This window comes from Chelonia mydas, chromosome 7 (genome assembly GCF_015237465.2).
Source record: "Chelonia mydas isolate rCheMyd1 chromosome 7, rCheMyd1.pri.v2, whole genome shotgun sequence".
Lineage (NCBI taxonomy): Eukaryota > Metazoa > Chordata > Testudines > Cheloniidae > Chelonia > Chelonia mydas.
The window spans coordinates 40576879-40595208 of NC_057853.1; the positions used below are offsets into that span (position 1 = coordinate 40576879).

General features: G+C 38.4%; 2 protein-coding genes across 5 annotated transcripts in view; one reads left to right on the top strand and one right to left on the bottom strand.

The window, feature by feature from the left end:
• Positions 1 to 18330, top strand: part of LOC102944498 (centromere protein P) — a 316300-nt gene that overhangs the window by 182015 nt on the left and 115955 nt on the right. The gene's annotated exons all lie outside the window — the stretch shown is intronic.
• ECM2 (extracellular matrix protein 2) overlaps positions 9367 to 18330 on the bottom strand; it is a 39755-nt gene continuing 30791 nt past the window's right edge. For 2 of the 3 annotated variants that reach the window (XM_007055582.4, XM_027817952.3), the window contains exons 6-10: positions 18067 to 18202; positions 16403 to 16560; positions 15551 to 15690; positions 12265 to 12591; positions 9367 to 11192 (exon numbers count right to left, since the gene is read on the bottom strand). In XM_007055582.4, coding sequence (XP_007055644.1) covers positions 10979 to 11192; positions 12265 to 12591; positions 15551 to 15690; positions 16403 to 16560; positions 18067 to 18202 — 975 coding nt within the window. In that variant the 3' untranslated portion in view covers positions 9367 to 10978. The remainder of the gene's footprint in view (positions 11193 to 12264; positions 12592 to 15550; positions 15691 to 16402; positions 16561 to 18066; positions 18203 to 18330) is intronic. The other variant, XM_027817953.3, reaches the window with a different exon arrangement.

Sequence of the window (18330 nt, forward strand, 5' to 3'; positions counted from 1 at the left end):
AGAGGGATGATGTGGTCGAAGTGATGAGCTAAAAAAATTATCTTTGCCGTAGCATTCTGAATAGGTATGAGAGGGGCAAGATTGCATTTGTCAAGCCAAAAAGAAGGATGTTGCAGTAATTGAGGCATGAAATGATAGCCTGGATGAGAATTTTAGCTGTGTGGATGGATATGAAAGGCCATATCTTAGAGATGCTATGCAGAGAGAATAGCTAAGATTTAGACATTGCCTGGATGTGAGGACTTACAGAAAAGTCCAAATTGAACATGATGCCCAGGTTACAGAGTGACAGACAGGATGGTGGTGTTGTCCACAGGGATCAAGAAAGGAGGTAGCGAAGAGGGCCTTCAGCTTGGATTTATATAAAATTACTCCGTGTTTGAATATAAATGTAGGGAGAATATTGTCATTGAATTTTACCTTTGGTAATTGTAGAAGAGATCCAAACATAGGTTCTTAAAACCAAACAAGGTTGTAGCTATACTTGCTATTTTAAATTTGCAAGCTGTTTGGTGCTTAGAATGATGTAATAAAGCTTCATTTAGTGTGTGTAGAACATATAAAAAGTTTAATATACCTAAATACATTTTGATCAGACTTTAACATACCGTGTCCTGTTGCTTAGATGGAAAAGGAGATCTGTTGACTACAGTTATGAGAATTCTGTGATTGACGTCCTCACTATTTCTAGACAGAAATTTTGATCCAGTATATTTTATAATAGTTTGAGCCTTGCAAAAGTTGTTGACCTCATTGAATGAGAGATCTTATTTCACACATCCTTTGGTTTTTTTCCCATTCAAAATGTTTTGATGGTGCCAAAGGAAACAAAATCACAACTTTTACTCTTGGGATAGTGAGCACTGGATTTAATGTTAGCTAGCTGCAACAGAAGGATAATGTTACTTAATAAGAAATGGTCACAAGAATGTGTAACACATCAAAAGGAAATGGGAATGTACATGTTTGGGAAAGAGTCTGACCGGTAAGTATATTATCAGTGCTTGGTTTTGTTTGATTTTCAAACAGATATTTCATATTTTGCCTAGGGCTGTCAATTAATCGCAGTTAACTCACGTGATAAACTCAAAAAAAGTATGATGATTTAAAAAAATATAACACCAGAATGCCAATTGAAATTTATTAAATATTTTTGGATGTTTTTCGAAATTTTCAATATTGATTTCAATTACAACAAAGAATACAAAGTGCACAGTGCTCACTTTATATTATTTTTTATTACAAATATATGTACTGTAAAAATGATAAAAGAGCATTTTTCAATTCACCTCATACAAGTACTGTAGTGCAATCACTTTATCGTGAAAGTGTAACTTACAAATGCAGATTTTTTTGGTTACATAACTGCACTCAAAATCAAAACAGGAGATTGAGTCTAGGTAAGTCTTCATACAGTATTCTGTAAGAACAAGATTACCCTTCTGTCCCATCCCAAGTTCTGACCTAAGGTAGTAACTGATTTTCACTTGATCCATTTACCAGTTTTCTTCCTGAAACCACATTCCAATTAGGGAGAGGCCAGACTACACACGCTCAATCTCCTTAAGGCATTATCATTCTATCTACATAGAACCAAGTCACCCTGAGACTGTTTGCTGCATATGCAGATAGACTGAAGGGCCAGAGACTTTCTAAATGGTTACAAGCTAGTCATTTTAGATTCCCCCAGTGCTGATTATAATTCACTCCACTAGGGGTCAGACAGCTTCTGTGGCTTCCTTGAGAGGCATACCTCTGTCATGGTACATCTACACAGAAGCTAGGAGACGAGTCCCAGCTCAGGTAGACATACACGTGTTAGCTTTGCTCAAGCTAGCACACAGTATGGCTGTGGCACCATGGGCAGCACCTCAGGCTAGCCACCCAAGTACAATCCTGTTCAACCCCTTTTGAGTACATACTCCGGTGGCTAGCCTAAGCCACTACCTGTGCCACACTGTTATTTTTAGTGCACTAGCTTGAGCAGAGCTAGCACATGTTCATTTACCTGAGCTAGGAATCACACATTCCAGCTGCTGGTAGACATACTTTCAGAAACATGGAGAGCAACTACATCAGGTTTGGTCCATGCTTTTACGAGACACTTCTTTGGTAGAAAGAAAAGGAGTACTTTTTGGTATCTTAGAGACTAACAAATTTATTTGAGCATAAGCTTCCGTGAGCTACAGCTCACCTCATCAGATTAATTCAGTGGAAAATACAGTGGCGAGATTTATACACACAGAGAACATGAAACAATGGGTGTTACCCATCTTTTTGCGGATACAGACTAACATGGCTGCTACTCTGAAACCTGCTCTTTGGTAGAGGCGCTCAAGTCTGGTGCTTCTTTTGACAGAGCTGCATTGCAATCTTTATTTAAATTTTCTCAGAGCATGCACTGCCTTATATCAGATCACTATTTATGTTTCACCAAGAATGGAATATATACAGACAAATACTTGAAGCAGAAGAAATGTTTACTCACCTTACAACAAATGTGGTTCTTTTAGATGTGTTGTCCAGATATAGAGCACAATCCACCCTCCTTCCCTGCTGCAATGGAGTCCTATAACATATGGATTTTGTATGGGAAAAGGAACTGAGTGGCAATTTGGTCTGCTCTGCCCTTTATGCCCCTCGGTGATGAGGACATGAACAAACTTTTCTCTAAAACCGCGTTCCCCCACAATTTGGAGATCATGGTGTTAATGGGGCAGGCTCATTCTGATTCTGGGCCTGGGACGCTGATTCTGGGCCTGGGAAACAAGGACAGAGTGGTGGGACCGCAGAGTGTTGCAGGTCCAGGATGATTCCCAGTGGCTCCGAAACTTTCACATGCATAAGGGAACTTTCATGGAATTTTGTGACTCGCTTTTCCCTGCCCTGAAGTGCAAGAATACCAAGATGAGAGCAGCCCTCACAGTTGAGAAGCGAGTGGCAATAGCCCTGTGGAAGCTTGCAACGCCAGACAGCTACCGGTCAGTCGGGAATCAATATGGAGTGGGCAAATCTACCGTGGGGGTTGCTGTGATGCAAGTAGCCAACGCAATCACTGAGCTGCTGCTATCAAAGATAGTGACTCTGGGAAATGTGCAGGTCATAGTGGATGGCTTTGCTGCAATGGGGTTCCCTAACTGTGGTGGGGCAATAGAGGAAATGCATATCCCTATCTTGGCACCGGAGCACCAAGCCGGCGAGTACATAAAGCAGGAGAGTGGGGTGGGGGGAAAGAAAACCTTTTGTAGTGGTAAACACCCATTTTTTCATGCTTTGTGTGTATAAAAAGATCTTCTGTACTTTCCACAGTATGCATCCGATGAAGTGAGCTGTAGCTCACGAAAGCTTATGCTCAAATAAATTGGTTAGTCTCTAAGGTGCCACAAGTACTCCTTTTCTTTTTATAAACCTCAAGGGGTACTTTTCAATGGTGCTGCAAGCACTGGTGGATCACAAGGGATGTTTCACCAACATCAACGTGGGATGGCCAGGAAAGGTTCATGACGCTCGCATCTTCAGGAACTCTGGTCTGTTTAAACAGCTGCAGGAGGGGATTTACTTCCCAAACCAGAAAATAACTGTTGGGGATGTTGAAATGCCAATAGTTATCCTTGGGGACCCAGCCTACCCCTTAATGCCCTGGCTCACGAAGCCGTACACAGGCACCCTGGACAGTAGTCAGGAGCTGTTCAACTATAGGCTGAGCAAGTGCAGAATGGTGGTAGAGTGTGCATTTGGACGTTTAAAGGGTCGCTGGCGCAGTTTACTGACTCGCTCAGACCTCAGCGAAACCAATATTCCCATTGTTATTGCTGCTTGTTGTGTGCTCCACAATATCTGTGAGAGTAAGGGGGAGACATTTATGGTGGGGTGGGAGGTTGAGGCAAATCGTCTGGCCGCTGAATATGCACAGCCAGACACCAGGACAGTTAGAAGAGCACAGCAGGAAGCGGTGCGCATCAGAGAAGCTTTGAAAACCAGTTTCATGACTGGCCATGGTACTGTGTGACACTTCTGTTTGTTTCTCCTTGATGAAAACCCACCCCCTTGGTTGACTCTAATTCCCTGTAAGCCACCCGCCCTCCCGCCTTGGATCACAGCTTGCTTGCAAAGGAAATAAAGTCACTATTGTTTAAAAAACATGTATTCTTTATTAATTGATTATAAAAATAGGGAGATAACTCACAAGGTAGCCCAGGTGGGGTGTGGGGGAGGGTAGGAGGGAAGGAAAAGACCACTTTAAAACTTGTTGAATGCCAGCCTTCTGTTGCTTGGACTGTCCACTGGGGTGGAGTGGTTGTGTGCCCAGAGCCTCCCACCTGCGTTCTTGGGTGAGGAGGCTACGGAACTTGGAGAGAAGGGAGGGCGGTTAAGCAGAGGCTGCAGCGGCAATCTGTGATCCTGCTGCCGTTCATAAACCTCCACCAGATGCCGGAGCATGTCCGTTTGATCTCGCAGTAGCTCCAGCCTTGCCTCATGCCTCCTCTGATCTTCCTGCTGCCACCTTTCCTCACGTTCATCGGTCATCGTCCTGTATTCTGCTATTGTGTCCCTCCACACAGCTCTGTCAGTGCCGGACGACTGCATGAGCTCAGTGAACATGTCATCGCGCGTGCGTTTTTTTCGCTGTCTTATCTGAGATAGCCTCTGGGATGGAAGAGGGAGGCTTGAAACATTTGCAGCTGCTGGAGGAAAAAAAAGGAGTGAAGTATTTAAAAAGATACATTTTACAGAAAAATGGCTATACTCTTTCATGGTGGACAACGCTATTCACATTACATAGCACATGAGATTTTGGTACAAGGTGGCATTTTGCATCTTATATTGAGTGCCTGCGGCTTTGGTGTTAGAGATCACACACGCAGGGCCAGGCAACAGAATTCGGCTTGCAGGCGGCCATGGTAAGCCATAGTCTTTCGGCTTCTGGAACCTTCATAACAGCAGCCCCCTCCTTTCCCATACCAAGCAAAGCCCGTTGAGTTGGCCACTTACTGCTGCAGTTTTCGTGTTAACGTGCAGCAGCAGAAACCAAACTAACCCCCTCCCCCCATCCAATTCTCTGGGATAATCGCTTTTCCCCTTCCCCCACTGCCTGGCTGGTATCAGGGAAGATCCCTGCAAGCCAAATGCGAACAGTTCAGCGCCAATGGCTCCCCCTCCCACGCGTGGCTAACTGTGGGGAGGATTTCTTTTCAGCCACAGGCAAACATCTCAGTAGGAACGGGCACCTCTGAATGTCCCCTTAACCAAATTCCCCTATTTCAACCAGGTTACCATGAACTATATCACTCTCCCGAGGATAACACAGAGAGATAAAGAACAGATGTTGCTTGAATGCCAGCAAACACCGGGACCATACGCTGCCAGGCTTTGTCATGCAATGATACCAGATTACTTGCCATTAGCATGGCGTGGTAAAGTGTCCTCCCATGGAGGACGGAATAAGGCTGCTCTCCCCAGAAACCTTCTGCAAAGGCTTTTAGAGTACCTCCAGGAGAGCTTCATGGAGATGTCCCTGGAAGATTTCCGCTCCATCCTCAGACACGTTAACAGACTTTTCCAGTAGCTGTACTGGGCATGAATGCATCCCAAGTCTTCAGGGCTACTTAAGCATTAAAAAACGCTTGCTTTTATAACATATATTATATTTAAAAAGGTACACTCACCAGAGGTCCCTTCTCCAGCTTCGTTGGGTTGGGAGGGTATTTCAGTCAGGGTGATAAAAAGATCCTGGCTGTTGGGGAAAATGGTGTGCTGTGTGTCTCCCCAAGCTCCTCGTCCTCCTCATCTTCCCCATCTGCAAAATCCTCAGGCATGGCGGAGAGTATCCCATCCTCGGAGTCCACGGACAGGGGTGGGGTAGTGGTGGCAGTCCCCCAATGGATTGCATGCAGCTCAGCTTAGAAGCAGCATGTCTGGGGCTCTGTCCCGGAGCATCCGTTTGATTCTTTGGTTTTCTGGTACGCTTTTTTGAGCTCCTTAAGTTTCACGTGGCACTGTGTTGGGTCCCTGATGTAGCCTCTGTCCCTCATGGCCTCTGAGATTTTTTGAAATGTTTTGGCATTTCATCTTTTGGAACATAATTCTGATAGCACGAATTCCTCTCCCCATCCCGTACCTCCCGTTCGGTCCATGCTGGAGCTTTTTTGCGATTCTGGGATGCATGGTCACCTGTGCTGATGAGCTTGCCTGGCCAAACAGGAAATGAGATTCAAAAGTTCCCGGGGCTTTTCCTGTACACCTGACCAGTGCATCCAAGTTCAGAGTGCTGTCCAGAGCAGTCACAATGGTGCACTGTGGGATAGCTCCCAGAGGCCAATACCTTCGAATTGCATCCACACTAACCCTAATTCGAAACGGCGATGTCAATTTCAGCGCTAATCCCCTCGTTGGGGAGGAGTACAGAAATCGGTTTTAAGAGCCCTTTATGTCGAAAAAATGGCTTCGTTATGTGGACGGGTGCAGGGTTAATTCGGATTTAATGCTGCTAAATCCGACATAAACTCGTAGTGTAGACGAGGCCTTTGAGACATAAGTTACACTGACAGAGCTTCTCCTGCCAACATAGCTACTGCTGCTCTTTAGAGGTGGTTTAATAAGTGGACAGGAGAGCTCCTCCTGTCAGCATAGAGCAGCTGCACGAGCTATCTTACAGCGGTACAGCTGTGCTGCTGTAAGCTCGCTAGTGTAGACATGGCCTTAGTCACGTGCAGGGACCAGGTATATACATAGTCCTTAGCTTTCAAGGATGAGGGATGAAATCTATGCCCCAATAAAGTCAGTGGGGGTTTTGCCACATGTCCCCATGTATTTAAGTACATTTTGTACATTGTATTTACATATATAAGTATTTTGAGGTGCCGTATGTACTTGTGCGCAGTCACTTTGAACATGTTGTACTTGTATTTAAGCACATTTTTAAAAAGTTACTTATGCTTTAAATACCTTTATCTGCAAGTATTTTTTCAAAATAGTTTTTGAAACAATCACATCCCTCTCAACTGTCCATGATTCTGGTTGGCCCCAGAACCCACAGTCTCAGGTTGGGAGCTGCAGCCTGAGTTCTGGCTTTCTTGGCTTTTTTCTGTTGGCCCTGCTGTTACACCAGCCAGGGAGAATGGTGGTCCCACCCCTTCACTTCTGATAGATAACTGCAACTGACAATGGGGAGACTCGCAGCCCAGGCCCAGCCCAGCAGAAGTGAGAAGACACACTGCCCAGACCCAGCCCAGCAGCAGCAAAGAGACACATTGCCTGGTTCAGCCCTGCCACGGACTTCAGAAGGGCCAGGATTTTACCTGAGGCCTCCATGACTCAATGCCCAACTGTTAATAACACTGGCTAGCAGAGCACTGCCCGCATAACATAAATGATATGCTGCACCCTGTAAAGTGGCTGATTCCCCCTGTTGTCCAAGAGGCATTGTTTCTCAAGCAGGGACAACAAGCCAGATTTTCAAAGGTTTTTAGATATCTATAAAGGACAGATAGGCATCTAGTGGGATTTTGGAAAGCATCTAAGTAAGTTAGGTACCTGACTCCCATTGAAACCAATGGGAAGTAGGTGCCTCACCTGCTTAGGCACTTTTGAAAATCCCAGTAGGTGCCTATCTGCATCTTTAGACACTTAAATGTTTTTGAAAATTTGATCCAGTGTCTCTAGGAGCTTCCTTTGGGGTGGTGGTACTCTGTGCCATCCTCTGCTACAGGCCTTTCAGGCACAGTTTTGCCTAGCTTGGATGAAAAGTGAAACCGTTCAATAGCTTTCATTATCAGTGACCTATAACTGGCACAGGGACACAAATCATATTAATTAAAATTTAGAGAATTCGAAGAATGATTCAAATGAATTTGTTAAGTTTCTTGTATAATGTTTTGGCCATTGAAAATAGGACAGCAAGTGTGTACATGATTATTTGAGATGCAGAACTGTAATTTTGGCCATTTCCTCCTGAATTGCAATGGCATTTTGAAGATATTGGTATTGGGTAATTGTGATAAAGTTTTTGAAAGTAATCCCTGTGTGCAATAACCTCCATGACATGATGCTGAAAATGTGTGGTGTTCCTTGAATACCTGGATACAAGTAAGCCATTTCAGAGATGTTCTTGTGATGTCTGCATGGCCTTGCTACTTCTAAAAGATTGAAAACATTTGTGCTACTATCTGTGACTTCTGACAGCTTCTACAAAATCATGCAAAGAACTCCTGAGGATCTGAGAGAACTCTCACCCCACTAGCTAGAGTGGAGCTTTGGGCTGTCTGGGAGAAATAATTTTTTCCCTTGGGGTCAAGGAGGAAGAATTCTCAACCGGGAGCAGCTGAAGCAGTGTTCACATACCCCCGCTCCTCCTCCCCTGTCTCGTATGTGAGAAGTTTTTTCCCTTCTGCAAAATATATGTATAGTTCTTCTCTTGTTTTATGATGTTATGATGTTGTTCAGACATATTCCACAGTTAGAGGTTAGAACTAAGAATACACTTGTTATTTAATTTTGCTAACGACATAGCTGGTTGGGTAATATAGAGCAAAACTTGCCCATGCTCAATATACATTGAAGTATTTAGAGGCATCAGAGAAGCAGTCGTAAGTCATTAATACTTCAGAGTCCAATTCTGTTCCTCTTTAAGTCAATGGAATTTTTGCCATTAATGACAGTCCTTTATGAAAATGTTATTTAAAAAAAATTAGTATATTTCTAGTGATATCCACCAATTCCCTTTCTACAGTTGGTCTCTGTATTAGAAGGAGTTGCCCTTTTTGAACATGTTTCCTAAACGGCTTAATTAGAATAGGAAAAATAGCCAGTTATGAAAATGTAATATATAAAATACTCCTCCCTTTCTCTCCTATCACAGTATGTAAGAAAATGCATGAATTTATGTAAGGGACTTTTTACCACCTAAAATGATCAAATATTTCAAAAACCTTTTCTTATTTATACACCTTTAAAATTCCTGTTTCTGGCCCCAATCTATTAAATGAGATTTTCCATGCACTCGTTTGCTTACAATTATTTTAACAATATACAAAGCTCTGTAATAAAAAGGCTTGTGTTTCTGGAACTTCTCCTGTGGGTAGATTTGTATGCTGAATATGTTTTTTACGGCTGCATTTTTAGCGAGAACTTCTCAACAGTGCTGAAAAACAACTTCAGTGTTCTTTTCCTTTTAAAACTTGAATAGCAGTGTTTTGGTTTTTAATTTTTTTTAATATACTTTCCTCTTAAGTCTAGATCTTTTTAACAGTATGATATAGTCATCCTCTCCAAAAAATTTAAATTGAAAAAAAATCTCTGAAAATGTAGTCTGAGTCACTTACACGATGTTCTGTGGACAAAAAGTATTAGATACTACTGAGAAACCTAAAGGTTTCAATGCGTAGAAATGCAAAAATATTTTAATTATTAAATAAAGCTGTGAAAAGTAGAACATTGTATCAAAAAAGTTAATCTGTATGTCATACCTGTATGACCATATTTAACCAAGCAAAATAACCAAAGCAGTTGTTTTTACAAAAAGGCCACATACCACGCCAATTTTTACAAGCAATGCGTTATACATAATTAGGTTTGCATTCAGGCAGAATATAATTGTGTCTCATGTATAGTCATCTAATTTTATAAGAGAAAAATTAAAAGTAAATTAACAGGATTCTATCCTCTATAGAGTCTATACATTAGTGGTTGTTTCATTTTAGAGAAAACAGAGTAATCTGCCTTGTGTATGTGCACTCTATATTCTGTATATAATAGCGATTAATATTAAGTTTAAAAACAAAAAACTCTTCGTCCTTGGCTATCTGTTTATGTATGAATCCTATATTTGTGTACATTAATTTACATAGTGAATTTGCATAGTAAAAGTGGGAAATAATATCCATATGTTCATCTGCATCACCAGACCCGACTGCAGAATAATTTCAACTCCAGAGGAAGGCGTAAAAATCTGGATGTACATGTGTGACTTCAGACTCTTTTGTGTGCTGCCTACTACAATACAGAGGCCTTTTTTAAAGGGCAACCCTTGAATTAACCTGTTCCATCTTCTTTCATCCATTCAGAAGAAGAAAAGATCATTCAGGATCAGCAGCAGTGTGTCTGGTAAAACAGAGTGGCAGTTTCTTAAAGTATCCCTCAGAGGAGCAGGCCAATATATTATTGAAAACAATTATCTGAAAAATGAAAGGTGTCAGTCTTTTATAATCATTCCCTACCGCCATCATAAAAATGGCCATACTGGGTCAGACCAAATATCCATTTAGCCCAGTATCCTGTCTTCCAACAATTGCCAAAGCCAGGTGCTTCAGAGGCAATGAACAGAACAGGTAATCATCAAGTGATCCATACACTATCGCCCATTCCTAGCTTCTGGCTAACAGAGGCTAGGGACACCATCCCTGCTCATCCTGGCTAATAGCAATTGATGGACCTATCCTTCATGAATTTATCTAGTTCTTTTTTTGAACGCTGTTAATGTCTTGGCCTTCTCAACATGCACTAGCAAGGAGTTCCACAGGTTGACTGTGCGTTGTGTGAAGAAATACTTCCTTTTGTTTGTTTTAAACCTGCTGCCTATTAATTTCATTTGGTGACCTCTAGTTCTTGTGTTCTGAAAGAGTAAACGATACTTCCTTAGGTACTTTCTCCATACCAATCATTATTTTATAGACCTCTATCATATCTCCACTTAGTCTCTTTTTCAAGTCGACATGCTGTTAATAGAACTTGAAAAAGTCCCTTATTAAATTGCATATTTTTGCGTGCGTATGTGGGTATGTATATTTAACAGTATAAACTAAACAAATCAAGCAGTCTTTAGGTGATATATCAACTGACACTGTTAGGAAAATAATAGTGTATGAATAGTGCTGAGACATCTTTTAACTAGGAGATCAGCTGATCTGTGTATCAGATGGAAAATAAATAATGTCACCTCAGGTAAGAAAATGGGTTTTGCAATTAAAATATATGGTGTTTGTTATTTGATCTTCTGTGGTTTCAGAACAACACTGGAGTAGGATCTTATGCATGAAAATGCATATGGTGACAGCTCTCTTGTATTGATAAAATTGTTTTCAAGATGAAGATGTTCCAAACGTGAATCTTCAACCTCCTCATCATCATCATTACTGTCAGCATCAACATTGTCATCATTGACAACAGATCTACAGATGCGTTCTGGAGGGACTGTCCTGTGAAATCATAAGATAAATTTTGGCTTAGTTACTAAACTGTACTAGTAAGCACATTCCATACAAGTTTTTCATTTTAGAGATACTGACTAAGAAGGTTTTTTTAAAAAAGGTTTGGACTTGATCAGCAATGAAAAATAGTTATAAATTACCCCCAAAGTAGTTATTTTTAGTTGTAGTTCTATACTGTACTTACTGTCCGTATTAATAGATATATGCTAATTGAAGGTTCAAGTAGACATAATTGATATATTTAAAAAATGAGTTTGTCACAAATGATACTTTGTAACACAGTGTGAATGTTTCTTTTTGCATTGTTACTTCTTAATATAATTACTTACCTTTTATTAAGAAATTCTTGGAATACATTAGTTATTAGATAAATTCTTGTCTTGACAACATGGACAAGATTCTTGGCCCCTGAAGCTGCTTTGTGCTGTTCAGGCAATGCAAACCAGCTGAAAAAGTGCCCTAAAGGAGCACTTGTGGATTCCCCTGGCAAAGTTGACAGAAAGTTGGTGTAGCCACTTTGAGATCACCTGCTTCCCTGCTGCATAGGGAGTGTAACAGGGCTGGAGGAGATGTTTCTGGAAAGTGCTGCACTCTGGTAATCGTTGGTTGCATGAGCAGGAGTCTGCTCCACACAGCATAAATTAGACCAGCCCTTAGACTGCTACAAGTTATGTCGGCAGCTAGTTTGGGCCTCCGGTCAGCCTTAGTATCAGAAAAGCAGAAAGGTGACTTAAAGCCACCTTTTCCCCCACTTTCCTCTGCTGTGGCAAGCAGAGCACAGCTGTAGCTGGGGATTTGACCCCAAATCTTTAACAAGTTGAGTACTTGGAGAATACTGATACCTCAGAGTTGTACGCTTTTTAAAAACAGTATTGAGAGATTTAAACCACACTTCTTTTTTGTATATGGTTTTGGAAAATATTGCAATAGGGAATTCAGGATTCAGTCCCTTCTAACAATATTTAAAATGTATGGTTTATGGAAAATGTAGAGTAGGAAGTTAATATATTTTAAAATCCCTTTTTATATTCTCAGTTAACACAGCAGAATTGGTAAATACCGTATTTTGTTGTTGTTCAGCCTCAGAAAGCTTAATGCCTTCATTTCTGTGATTCCAAATGGTACAAACTTTAATTCATTGTGATCCAAAAATAACTCTCTCAAAGACAGATAAGCTCCATAGAATGACACTGGATCTATTCCATCATTGTTAAGTTTGTTAAAAGAAAGGTAGAGATATTCCAGCCCTGGCTTCATGTGACCAAACACATATCCTGGTATTCTCTCAATCTGGTTTCCTATAAGTACGAGATGCAGTAAAGATTTTGGCAGATAGGAGGGAACGTGATATAACTTATTGTAAGAAAGATCAATAGATTCCAAATTCCTGCATTAAAGGAAACAAAAAGGGACATGTAAATAATACAGTATACTATATAGTTTACATTGGACTCCATACAAAATAACATTCGGTTGGTGGCAAGAAGTCCAGATGCTTAAATATGGGAAAATATTTTTTCTGTGAGAGAGGTTTCTGTTAATAGAAATAAATTCATTTTATCGTGTGTGGGCAGAGACATAATTATTTCAGGAAAAAAGATCAGAGTAGCAAAAATGTAAGTCATAACTTCTCATTCAGGAGCTATTCTTATGCTTTTGTTGTGAGGGGGAAAAATCTAGTAATATGAGTACAGAGATCGGAAACCCCAGGGACTAATTTGTGCTTGATAAGCATCTCAGATTTGCAATAGACTAGTATGCTAGAAAACACCATTTTTTCTTTACTGTTAACAGCTCTTTTCCCATAGCTCTTATCTAGATGGTTTGCATTTTTTATTACTAATACTCATTGGCCAAGGTGGCACTAAAATGGGCCTGATCCAACAACCCTTATACACGTGAGTAGTCCCATTTGCTTCACTTAATTCAGTGTCCCATTGACACTGATATAAAGTTTGATTTTAAATTTGTCTTCAGTGGGACTGCTTATATGACTAAGTGCTGCAGGATCAGACCTAAGTACCTAAAGATAAGCATCTTTTCTTCAAAAAGTAATATCACCCAGTTACTGTATATCTTTCATGTATTGTCGTGACCCTGTCTGTTAACTCTTACTACTTCTTGTGATTTCTGTTTCTTTTTAAAGGTAAGGTAGGGGATGCAGGTGAAGAGAAAATAGCAACCCAGCTTCAGACAGAACTTTATTGTCAGGGATGAGGAGAGGAAAAGTTCTATTTTAATCACCATTTTTAATGTGGATTGACTGATGTGATCACACCTGTGATTATTTAGCTAATAAGGAATTTGGCTAGGAAGATATGAGATGTACAGTATTTCTTTGTAATACACTGTTTCTTTTTTATTATTGGTATTAATTTTGACTCTGAACAAAACATAATATTTAGCCTTGAGATCAGGGTAGATAAAAAAATGATATTGGATTTTTTTATTCGCATTAAGTACAGGTTTATTTTTTTAAAATAAATCTATTGAAAATTAAATTTCAAATTGACAACCTATGTTAATGCCAGGGCTGTCAAGCGATTAAAAAAATTAATCTTAAAAAAAGTAATCATGATTAATCACACTGGTAAACAATAATAGAAAACTAGCATGGAAGTATGTTCTCTTGAATGGTGGCCGAAGAATGAAGGGGCATCTGAATGTTTAGCATATCTGACACGTAAATACCTTGCAACGCCGGCTACAAAAGTGCCATGTGAACGCCTGTTCTCACTTTCAGGTGACATTGTAAACAAGAAGGGGCAGCATTATCACCTGCAAATTTTAACCAAACTTGTTTGTCTGAGCGATTGGCTGAAGTAGGATTGAGCGGACTTTTAGGCTCTAAAGTTTGACATTGTTTGGGTTTTTTTGAATGGAGTTTTTTCGTACATAATTCTACATTTATAAGTTCAACTTTCATGATAAAGGGAGTGCACTACAGTACTTGTATTAGGTGAATTGAAAAATACTATTTCTTTTGTTTTTTTACAGTGCAAATATTTGTAATCAAAAATAAATATAAAGTGAGCACTGTACACTTTGTATTCTGTGTTGTAATTGAAATCAATATATTTGAAAATGTAGAAAACATCCAAAAATATTTAATACATTTCAATTGGTATTCTGTTTTTTAACAGCTTCTGACAGCAGTAGCCTCTTCTGCAGGTGGAGAGAGAATATTTTCTTCATTTCAGTTTCTTCAACTAATTCAGTTCAATGACTAATTCATTCAAAGTTAAGAAGCCAATTGGCAGTTAAAAAAGCAGGAAAGATTGTTTTCTCTTCCAGTCTATGAATAAAAACTAGATGTGAGAGGATGAGGTCTACTAGTTCTAAAATCTTGAAGGACATGGTGACCAGAAACAATCAGTTCACTTAATTACCTACACATAACATTTGTTTTGTTTAATAAATCAGTTAGTTTTAAATACTATAAAAAAGTTTTGGTAAATGTTTTTGTCTTATGTATTCTTCACTTTTAAGATAGTTTTATTTAATTAAGGAAAGTAAAATGCTATTTTTGCATTTTAATTTAATTTTAACTTCTATCCAAACAGAAATTGACACAAATTACAATTTAAAAAATTAATCACAGTCTATTAAATAAGAAATGCATTATTTGCCATTTTCTAGCATAATGAAAAATATTAAGAATCTGATTAAATATAAGGTAATCTATATAAAAGTGTGTAGATATAGTGTATCCTCCTGCTGAGCCCCGAAAAAGCACTTAATTTAGTGTAAAGTGTATATTTAGTTGCAAATCAACATATATTAATGGTTACCAATCAATGAGAATCCATCTTTCTTTAAAAAAAAAAAAACCCTAAAAAGTACAAATGCAAAACATGATTCAAATAACATTAGTAAAAACCAAAGTGTCCAGAGTGCTGCAGATTGCTGATTTACATCATGATTAAAATTGGTGATTTAAATAGCTTTGATTTAAATCAATCCACCCTACTTGAGATTTAATTAAATGTTCTCTTGGTTTCTGAGTGGAACTGACCCATGATATCACAATGTTATTTTAAAAGTTATATTATATATTCCTTAGATTGTGTTAAATTATAATGTGGATAGAAAGGTAATTGAATTTGTTAATGTAAGGGTGATATTATCATGGTATCCATGGATTTTTAAAACAGAGCTTATATATATATATATATATATATATATATATATATATATATATATATATATATATATATATATATATATATATTTTTGTTTTGTGGGGATAAGAGGAGCCTCGTTACACGGTACAAATATTACTTTCACAGTAGGGTTTTCTAGTAGTACTGGATAACAAAACAATTAAATCTTAAATTGGTACTTACTCTTGATTAATCCAAGCCAAAGGTGCTATCCTATTTTCTTCTAATTTGTTGTGTTTCAGCACAATTATGTTAATATTGCTGGTATGGTTAAAGCAAATTTCTGAAATTTCTTCTATTTGGTTATTTTCCAGATATAGTTCCTACAAGTACATTTGAAAAAGAAAATTTGAAAAACAATATTTACATTTTTTCCTGTTGTGATTTAAAAAGTTAATTTTTAAGTGTCATTGGCCTCTCATGCTAAAACCACTGTTTTCCAGATATCAAAATAATTACCTGAACACGTCTGCATAATAAACTCAGTAGTAGTAATTGCATGACTTGATTTTGGAAAAAACATATTTCAAAATTAATATACTTTTCATTTGTGGAAACATATATTACTTTGAAAGACAGATTAATAAAATCATTATTTTTAAAACACCTTTGCATCTTGCTTGCAGTTGCATAATGAGTGTGTGGGTGTATTGAATGCTAAGACTGTTGTAACATAATTCATATTTTCTGGACACAAATTTGCCAGAGAAAATAAAAATGTTTATTTAGTATAGGAAAGGCATGACAAACTTGCAATAAGAATGAGGTACTAGTTGAGGTATGTGAACAGAGTTGGTCAAAACACAGGATTTCCAGTGCCCAGAGATTTAGATGGATGCTATTTGTGATGGAGTTTGTATAATATGAGTAAATAAGTAAATTTCTGGCAATAGTGACTTTGCAACCAATGACAATATGTCTTGAAACAAATTATTAAGATATAACAATATCATCTGTGCTTTACAGTGGTAGTGGAGTACATACAAAAGAAGAAAAGGAACACATCTGGAAAAATAAAGATTTTTGGTTTTTTACCTCAATAGATGTGGGAAGACCTTGTGGGACAGTTCTGAATTTATTTCTTCCAAGGCGCAAATAAGACAGGCTTTTCAAAGGACGGAAAGCTAAAGGACTGACATTTGCTTCACTAAGTTTATTGCCTTCTAATTCTAGGGTCACCAAGTTCTTTAATTCTGTAGAAAATAAAATAATTGGTAATTAATTTCAATAAAGTAATATAGAATCTTGTACCCTATTAAAACATGAGATGAGTTGTTACAATTTTTAACATTACTAAAATCCATTCAAAAAATGGGAAAATATAACATTTGCCTGAATGGGTCTTAGCACAGAAAACAATTTTATACTCCCATTTATAGGTTGTAAAATTATTTTTATTTTCAATCATTTGAAAAAATTTCAGCCAATTACTGTACCATGTTCAAAAACTATACTGTAAATACAGTTAAATTATGAAAAATGCAACTGAAATGTATTGAGAATACAAAGTTTGTTTACAGCACATTATATAACTTTTTTATTATCCTCCAGGAGAGCCATGCAATTTCCATCATATGATTATTGTTATTTTAATATTGTACTTTCAGAATGGGAAAATAAGCAGGTGCAGGGAGCTAATGGCAGCAGAAGGTCCTTAGTAATTCAAGACCTCAGGAGGGTGCATGGAGCAATATATTGGTGCTGACCTTCAGCACGGATGCCCTAAGATCTGTAGGATTCTCCCACAGCACTCCAGTCATTCATTTGTTTAGTGATCATGTTACTTGCACCCTTTGTAGGTTCACAGGTCCTTCCCCCACCTCAGTGTACTACTATGTGTTGAGAACTCTGCATGGAGTATCCTGTATCCCCCTTCCTAGGGAGTGGATATTGTAGACTTGATCTTCCAGATATATTCCAGAAGAACTAAATCTTGGCAACTATATGTAAACAAAAATGATCATTTCATGACAAAAAGTTCTTCATTCTCAATTACAAAATATTGAAGTTCATAAACAAAAATGTTGAATAATTTCATCTAAGCTTTCTTGATGCACAGAGGTCAAAACCTGTTCCCTGTCCCATGAGTATAAAAATATCCGTACTGGTTCCGCTGTACATAATGCAGTAACGTTGGGATATAGGGTACATACTCCCTGTGCAGTGCACAGTCCAGTTTCCCTAGGGCACTTGAGCATTAGCACAGACTTTGCTGGGAAAAATGCTGACATTCCTCAGAATTACAAGAGAATTCAGATTTTAAAAACTCAAGTTTCATGCAGGTCGTCTTTGTTGCCGTACAGACATCTGGAAAAACAGATCTATTTATCAATCTAATGATTACGTTTCTGTTATTTAACACGTCTCTACCTCCTCTAGAAACAGAAGATCCTTGAATCTTGCAGTAGTATGCTGCCTTGATTGGCAATGACCAACAAAAATACATTTAGATTCTGACTGGCAATGATGTGTGCATGTGCTTAACTTTACTCATGAATGTAAAGTTCAACATATGTATAAGTCTTTGCAGGATCAGTCTGTTACTCACATCTAACTTGAATTTTTTCCATCTACAATGGCAGATGAAAATTGGTCTCAGATTCTCCAGATTTTGCTTAATATGCAAGATCTCAAAATTCTATTCTGCATTTTGAGTTTCAAATCTAATTTAATTGACTCAATAGTCACTTCTTAAATACCTTGTAAACTGTCTTCATCAATAGCATGGAGATGGTTTTCATTTATTTTAAGTTCTTCTAAAGCTGACGGTAATTCAGGAGGAATATGTACTAGTGCGTTTCCATCCATATACAAACGTTTTAACTTTTTCAGGATCTTGATGGGGGGGGAAATCAGAATTCAGTTAACAAAATATAAAATTATACTGTCAAATAACCTAAAATTGTAATTGCCATTTTATTAACCAAGTTAATTTTGTTGCTGATGCTGGTAAGTTTAGGACT